Source organism: Ictalurus furcatus, chromosome 3 (genome assembly GCF_023375685.1).
Source record: "Ictalurus furcatus strain D&B chromosome 3, Billie_1.0, whole genome shotgun sequence".
In the NCBI taxonomy this organism is placed as follows: Eukaryota; Metazoa; Chordata; class Actinopteri; order Siluriformes; family Ictaluridae; genus Ictalurus; species Ictalurus furcatus.
Window position 1 is genome coordinate 34,390,789 of NC_071257.1, and position 8,666 is coordinate 34,399,454.

The 8,666-nt window shown below is 38.9% G+C and overlaps 1 protein-coding gene across 2 annotated transcripts; it reads right to left on the reverse strand.

Annotated features, from left to right (window-relative positions):
• Positions 1–4,384: 4,384 nt before the first annotated feature.
• On the reverse strand, positions 4,385–7,544 carry LOC128606117 (uncharacterized). 2 transcript variants are annotated; one of them, XM_053622146.1, is made up of 3 exons: positions 7,413–7,483; positions 6,427–6,533; positions 4,385–6,112 (listed from the first exon to the last, which is right to left on the reverse strand). In XM_053622146.1, the coding sequence occupies exon 3, from the start codon at positions 6,091–6,093 to the stop codon at positions 5,350–5,352; it is 744 nt and encodes a 247-aa protein (XP_053478121.1). In that variant the 5' UTR covers positions 6,094–6,112; positions 6,427–6,533; positions 7,413–7,483; the 3' UTR covers positions 4,385–5,349. The 2 variants fall into 2 exon arrangements, with proteins under 2 accessions (XP_053478121.1, XP_053478120.1); XM_053622145.1 differs by lacking the exon at positions 6,427–6,533 and having other exon boundaries at positions 7,413–7,544.
• Positions 7,545–8,666: the final 1,122 nt, after the last annotated feature.

The window sequence follows — 8,666 nt, forward strand, 5'->3', positions numbered from 1 at the left end:
TGTAAAGCTTGTATTGGCAAAAGCATAGCAATATTTGCAAAATGGCACGAGACGGAACTGGTGTGTAGATTGTTGTCGGTTGTGTAGCAGGAAGTAGGGGTTGATGGTTGACGTCTTAAACATCTGGACTTTGCTTGGATGTATTTTTGGATACCTTCAGCAACCCATTTCTGAGAGGAAGTTCTGTAAGGTCAGCCTCCTGATAATCATAAGGAGGCCCCGGCTGATGCGGTATGTGGCGTCCAAGTTGTAGTTTGACTGACCTTGGTGCTCGGTTATATAGACTTTATCAAAGCGCTCCTCATCGACGCTGACTATGATGCGGTCTGTATTGCTTTCATCGTCGTGGTTGGTGTAATCTTCCCGAACGTACTGAGGCAGATCATTTGCTCTTGCTCTGCTCAGATTGCCAACCTCATAGTAGGGAAGATCTATATCAGGTAGGATTTGAACACCATTTTCATTGTGCCTGTTCTGAAATGGGTGGAAACCATATTTCCCTTCCTCAGGATCGTGGCGCCAGCACATCTGTTGGTCGCCATGAAAATTGAGACAGCGTTTAGCAAACCAGTAGAGCAGCTTGAGGCCGTGTCGTGGATGAGGTTGACCGAATCCAGAGTTCCGCAGATGATCCAGTTCATTTAGTGTCTGTGGAGCCGCCATGATCAGTCCTTATCAGGGTCTATATTAAATATAAACAAAAACAAATAAAACGTATTGTTAGAAGACCCAAACTATTCACCAGCTATACCATACATGTAGATTTGGTCTTTTAGGTAACCTATATATCATATCATGAATAATTATTTGAAATAAAAAATGTTGTTTTTATTGACAGAAATAGTAGCTACTGTGTTTCAAAACAACGTTATTTTCTATTTATTCTTTGTAAATAATAAAAAAAGACCTAAAACAGAAAGAAGGTCAATTTTTTTTTTCTGAAAGGAATTTGGTTGTCGCTGATGGAGCAAAACTGTCAAAGCCATCTTCATGGTTCTGAAGTGTTACCATCCTCGGTGACCTCACTGATCTTTAGGACGTCCGTGTGGGGACATCCTCAGCAACAGAGCGATTTCCACCCTGTCAACAAAAAAACTGACCTTTTTGTAATTTACTTTGTTTACGATTTCATTTTGTGACGTACAAAGAAACAAAAGAAACACAAGTTACTTTTCAATTTTGTTGTTGTTTTATTTGTTCTGTTACTGACTCAAAAATAGGATGGCCAAGAAGTAAACAGACCTATACCGACCTCGAGCTTCATTTTCTTCTTAATTAATAGGTAAATAAATATTTTATACATTTGAGAGAAAAAAAAAAAACCCGAAAAAAAACAGCCAAAGGCTGAGATTTTCAGTAATATATCTTTATTACCTAGAAACCCTTTCAATATTACAAGCCTTACTTTAATCTTAACAACAACAACTTTATCAATTTCATTTTAAAAAATGCATTTTTGAATAATGAGTGTCACGTGTATCGGCTTTTGAACCGATTACACAATATAGTCGAGATTATGTAGAGGACTTTTATTTTGGAGCTACATAAATATCAGGAGGTATTCGATATGTTGAATAATGACATACATTTGACAGATAATAAAAAATAAAAAAATATTAAAAACTGCTAAAGGCATTAGATCAGAGAGATTTTCAGTATTATATCGTTATTACCTAGAAACACTTTCAATATTACAAGCCTTACTTTAATCTTAACAATATTACAAGCCTTACTTTAATCTTAACAACAACAACTTTATCAATTTCATTTTAAAAAATGCAATTCAGTTGTTCAGATGCGCACAGACATTACAGGACTGAGTACATTTTATTGACCGTATTGTTCAAAGAGATACGGCCTGTACAGTGTAAAGAATCAACCAAAATTCCCTGGCATTCCCCCTCGTATGTGTCTGTAACTGCTCCTACTGGCTTCCACAGATCAGTGTATGTTCTTACTGTATCTTCAGCTCTAGTTTTGAACAAAGTGGTATTCAATATTACTATAGAATGATAGTATGATATATAAATGTAGTCTTATAATAAAACAATAAGATCTAAACACGTACTCAGTGTGTAATGTTAACCCCGAAAGAAATGACATCATCATTTTAAACTTACTTTCTATGGAATTGTAGACTCTCTCTTCTAAGTAGCAACAATCAAGTAGTTCGAGGTCCAGAAATGAGAGTTCAGGAGAGCAAGAGCTGTGTTCTGAACTCCTCCAGGACTGATGGTCTGGGTGTGGGTTTCAGATGTGTCTCTGCTCTGGCTTTCTAACAGCATGTGTTAACTTCTCAGGAAACAGAAACTGATCTGGACTGAGACCGTGGGCGTGTCCAAGTTAACTTCTGTCCACATGAACAAATAGTTTTCTCTTGTTTTGCCCTGTCTATGCTGTTTGCCAGTCGCCTGAATTCTGAATAAAGCTTTTGCATACCTGGACTTGTGCCCTTCCCTGCCACCTGACATTGTGTTGTCACATGGTCTTACTTGTGTGGCCAACATATAGGAAGGGTACAGTTTAGGTTAGACCAAGGGGTGAAATTAGGTGTTGTAGATTTTGTTCGAACCAACAGAAATCACTGTCATTTACTGTATTTAAATACCTGCAGACTTTGTGTAAGTTTAATAATTTATCATTCATACCCAGAGTTTATAGTATAATACATCTGCAGCGGTTTTTATTTTTATTATTATCCAATAAACTAAGGTCCTCTATTTGTATCGAACACTCAGTATTCAGATCAGAGACGTTACGCAGTGTCGAATACCCAGTTCCCTGATCAGTGTTTGTTCTCAGTGTCGAATACCCAGTTCCCTGATCAGTGTTTGTTCTCAGTGTCGAATACCCAGTTCCCTGATCAGTGGCCTTTCTCAGTGTCCAGTACCCAGTTTCTGTGAGAAAGTTCTCTAAGGTCAGCCGTCTGATAATCATAATGAGGCCCCTGCTGATGCAGTACGTGGCTTCCTTGTTGAAATCTGTCCAATCACTGTGCTCGGTCACATAGACTCTGTCAAACCACTCATCATCAACGCTGACTATGATGCGGTCCATGTTTCTCTCGCTGTGATTACGGTTTTGGATATAATCCTCCTGAACATAATATGGCAGGTCATCTGCTCCTGCTCTCCTCAGATTGCCCACCTCGTAGTAGTCAAGCTCCACCTGAGGCAGTAGTTGATCATTGTATTTGTCAATTCTGTTTTCAAAAAGGTGGAAGCCGAAGTATCTTTCCTCTGGATCGTACTGCCAGCGCATCTCATTGTCGTCATCAAAATACAGACAGTCGTGAGCAAACCAGTAAAGCAGCTTGAGTCCGTGTCTTGGATAAGGTTTACCAAATCCAGTCTCCTCCAGCTGCTTCAGTCCATTCAGAGTTGGTGGTTTGGGCATCGTGTCTCCTTCTTATGATCTATAAATAAAACATTCACTATGAAAAATGTAAAAATTTCATGTCACAAAGTTACAGCTTTACCTCTGACTGTTACAAAGTGCTGACACTGGAGACTCCTTCCATTAGTGTTAAATAAAGGTCTCCTTACAGAAAATGCCAATAGATCACAAGGATATATCAGTACATATAAATCCAGGAGGACTGAACCTCATGTGGTACAATAACCAGGAAATACGTTATAGTTTTCACAGGAAGTCTGAGCATCCACTGAATTTTTTCAGCAGTAAATGCAGTCCTAAATCTATCATAGCAAAACTGTTCATGTGAATTACAGTCCAAAGCCGTCTTCATGGTTTTGAAGTGTTACCATCCTCGGTGACCTCACTGATCTTTAGGACGTCCGTGTGGGGACATCCTCAGCAACAGAGCGATTTCCACCCTGTCAACAAAAAAACTGACCTTTTTGTAATTTACTTTGTTTACGATTTCATTTTGTGACGTACAAAGAAACAAAAGAAACACAAGTTACTTTTCAATTTTGTTGTTGTTTTATTTGTTCTGTTAATGACTCAAAAATAGGATGGCCAAGAAGTAAACAGACCTATACCGACCTCGAGCTTCATTTTCTTCTTAATTAATAGGTAAATAAATATTTTATACATTTGAGAGAAAAAAAACAGCCAAAGGCTGAGATTTTCAGTAATATATCTTTATTACCTAGAAACACTTTCAATATTACAAGCCTTACTTTAATCTTAACAACAACAACTTTATCAATTTCATTTTAAAAAATGCATTTTTGAATAATGAGTGTCACGTGTATTGGCTTTTGAACCGATTACACAATATAGTCGAGATTATGTAGAGGACTTTTATTTTGGAGCTACATAAATATCAGGAGGTATTCGAACACGAGAAGGAAAAAGAATAGTGTAAGGCACCAAAATGTACAGAGATGCAATTCAGTTGTTCAGATGCTCACAGACATTACAGGACTGAGTACATTTTATTGATCGTATTGTTCAAAGAGATACGGCCTGTACAGTGTAAAGAATCATCCAAAATTCCCTGGCATTCCCCCTCGTATGTGTCTGTAACTGCTCCTACTGGCTTCCACAGATCAGTGTATGTTCTTACTGTATCTTCAGCTCTACTTTTGAACAAAGTGGTATTCAATGTTACTATAGAATAATAGTATGATATATATAAATGTAGTCTTATAATAAAACAGTAAGATCTAAACACGTACTCAGTGTGTAATGTTAACCCCGAAAGAAATGACATCATCATTTTAAACTTACTTTCTATGGAATTGTAGACTCTCTCTTCTAAATAGTATCAAATAGTTTGAGGTCCAGAAATGAGAGTTCAGGAGAGCAAGAGCTGTGTCCTGAACTCCTCCAGGACTGATGGTCGGGTTTTGTTTGCTAACCAGGAATCCGTGCTTAGTTGCCAGGATCCACCCACCATTTCATCTCAAACGGCTAAAAAAAAGTACATAAAGTGTACTGAAAACACATTATTTGCTGGAAGCATGATCATGATGATAAAAATCCAAAACGCTGTTATTCCAGAGGTTTTTCCTGATGTTGTTCAGTAGTGTGTGTGGGTTTCAGATGTGTCTCTGCTCTGGCTTTCTAACAGCATGTGTTAACTTCTCAGGAAACAGAAACTGATCCGGACTGAGACCGTGGGCGTGTCCATGTTAACCTCTGTCCACATGAACAAATAGTTTTCTCTTGTTTTGCCCTGTCTATGCTGTTTGCCAGTCGCCTGAATTCTGAATAAAGCTTTTGCATACCTGGACTTGTGCCCTTCCCTGCCACCTGACTCTGTGCTATAACATGGTCTTACTTGTATGGCCAACGTATATGAAGGGTATAGTTCAGTCATGTATTTAAATACCTGTACACTTTGTGCAAGTTTTATAATTGATCTTTTATACCCAGAGTTTAGAGTATGATACATCTGCAGCAGTTTTCGTATTCATCATGATCCCCAGAACTGTCGACACCTTCTTCCTCAGATCTTTGATCAGAGTCCGATGGCAGTCTTGAATACCCAGTAATCGGATCAGTGTTCGCTTCCAGTGTCCAGCCCCTAATTTGTCTGACAACATAATCATATTCATCATCGTCATCATCATCATCCTCTGTATAACTCTGATCAGAATCCTCTTCTGTCCAGTACCCAGTTTCTGTGAGAAAGTTCTCTAAGGTCAGCCGCCTGATAATCATAATGAGGCCCCTGCTGATGCAGTACGTGGCTTCCTTGTTGAAATCTGTCCGATCACTGTGCTCGGTCACATAGACTCTGTCAAACCACTCATCATCAACGCTGACTATGATGCGGTCCATGTTTCTCTCGCTGTGATTACGGTTTTGGATATAATCCTCCTGAACGTAATATGGCAGGTCGTCTGCTCCTGCTCTCCTCAGATTGCCCACCATGTAGTAGTCAAGCTCCACCTCAGGCAGGAGTTGATCACCGTTTTTGTCAATTCTGTTTTCAAAAAGGTGGAAGCCGAAATCTCCTTCCTCTGGATCGTACTGCCAGCACATCTTATTGTCGTCATCAAAATACAGACAGTCGTGAGCAAACCAGTAAAGCAGCTTGAGTCCGTGTCTTGGATAAGGTTTACCAAATCCAGTCTCCTCCAGCCTCTTCAGTCCATTCAGAGTTGGTGGTTTGGGCATCGTGTCTCCTTCTTATGATCTATAAATAAAACATTCACTATGAAAAATGTAAAAATTTCATGTCACAAAGTTACAGCTTTACCTCTGACTGTTACAAAGTGCTGACACTGGAGACTCCTTCCATTAGTGTTAAATAAAGGTCTCCTTACAGAAAATGTCAATAGATCACAAGGATATATCAGTACATATAAATCCAGGAGGACTGAATGTCGTGTGGTACAATAACCAGGAAATACGTTATAGTTTTCACAGGAAGTCTGAGCATCCACTGAATTTTTTCAGCGGTAAATGCAGTCCTAAATCTATCATAGCAAAACTGTTCATGTGAATTACAGTCCAAAGCCGTCTTCATGGTTCTGAAGTGTTACCATCCTCGGTAACCTCACTGATCTTTAGGACGTCCGTGTGGGGCCATCCTCAGCAACAGAGCGATTTCCACCCTGTCAACAAAAAAACTGACCTTTTTGTAATTTACTTTGTTTACGATTTCATTTTGTGACGTACAAAGAAACAAAAGAAACACAAGTTACTTTTCAATTTTGTTGTTGTTTTATTTGTTTTGTTACTGACTCAAAAATAGGATGGCCAAGAAGTAAACAGACCTATACCGACCTCGAGCTTCATTTTCTTCTTAATTAATAGGTAAATAAATATTTTATACATTTGAGAGAAAAAAAAAAAAAACGAAAAAAAAACAGCCAAAGGCTGAGATTTTCAGTAATATATCTTTATTACCTAGAAACCCTTTCAATATTACAAGCCTTACTTTAATCTTAACAACAACAACTTTATCAATTTCATTTTAAAAAATGCATTTTTGAATAATGAGTGTCACGTGTATTGGCTTTTGAACTGATTACACAATATAGTCGAGATTATGTAGAGGACTTTTATTTTGGAGCTACATAAATATCAGGAGGTATTCGAACACGAGAAGGAAAAAGAATAGTGTAAGGCACCAAAATGTACAGAGATGCAATTCAGTTGTTCAGATGCTCACAGACATTACAGGACTGAGTACATTTTATTGATCGTATTGTTCAAAGAGATACGGCCTGTACAGTGTAAAGAATCATCCAAAATTCCCTGGCATCCCCGCTCGTATGTGTCTGTAACTGCTCCTACTGGCTTCCACAGATCAGTGTATGTTCTTACTGTATCTTCAGCTCTACTTTTGAACAAAGTGGTATTCAATGTTACTATAGAATAATAGTATGATATATATAAATGTAGTCTTATAATAAAACAGTAAGATCTAAACACGTACTCAATGCTTAATGTTAACCCCGAAAGAAATGACATCATCATTTTAAACTTACTTTCTATGGAATTGTAGGCTCTCTCTTCTAAATAGTAACAATCAAATAGTTCGAGGTCCAGAAATGAGAGTTCAGGAGAGCAAGAGCTGTGTCCTGAACTCCTCCAGGACTGATGGTCGGTTTTTGTTTGCTAACCAGGAATCCGTGCTTAGTTGCCAGGATCCACCCACCATTTCATCTCAAACAGCTAAAAAAAGTACATAAAGTGTACTGAAAACACATTATTTGCTGGAAGCATGATCATGATGATAAAAATCCAAAACGCTGTTATTCCAGAGGTTTTTCCTGATGTTGTTCAGTAGTGTGTGTGGGTTTCAGATGTGTCTCTGCTCTGGCTTTCTAACAGCATGTGTTAACTTCTCAGGAAACAGAAACTGATCTGGACTGAGACCGTGGGCGTGTCCAAGTTAACTTCTGTCCACATGAAAAAATAGTTTTCTCTTGTTTTGCCCTGTCTATGCTGTTTGCCAGTCGCCTGAATTCTGAATAAAGCTTTTGCATACCTGGACTTGTGCCCTTCCCTGCCACCTGACTCTGTGCTATAACATGGTCTTACTTGTATGGCCAACGTATATGAAGGGTATAGTTCAGTCATGTATTTAAATACCTGTACACTTTGTGCAAGTTTTATAATTGATCTTTTATACCCAGAGTTTAGAGTATGATACATCTGCAGCAGTTTTCGTATTCATCATGATCCCCAGAACTGTCGACACCTTCTTCCTCAGATCTTTGATCAGAGTCCGATGGCAGTCTTGAATACCCAGTAATCGGATCAGTGTTCGCTTCCAGTGTCCAGCCCCTAATTTGTCTGACAACATAATCATATTCATCATCGTCATCATCATCATCCTCTGTATAACTCTGATCAGAATCCTCTTCTGTCCAGTACCCAGTTTCTGTGAGAAAATTCTCTAAGGTCAGCCGCCTGATAATCATAATGAGGCCCCTGCTGATGCAGTACGTGGCTTCCTTGTTGAAATCTGTCCAATCACTGTGCTCGGTCACATAGACTCTGTCAAACCACTCATCATCAACGCTGACTATGATGCGGTCCATGTTTCTCTCGCTGTGATTACGGTTTTGGATATAATCCTCCCGAACGTAATCTGGCAGGTCGTCTGCTCCTGCTCTCCTCAGATTGCCCACCATGTAGTAGTCAAGCTCCACCTCAGGCAGGAGTTGATCACCGTTTTTGTCAATTCTGTTTTCAAAAAGGTGGAAACCGAAGTATCTTTCCTCTGGATCGTACTG

Coding starts and splice junctions, on each gene's coding strand:
- LOC128606117 (XM_053622145.1), bottom strand. CDS start 6,093: ATGCCCAAACCACCAACTCTGAATGGACTGAAGAGGCTGGAGGAGACT.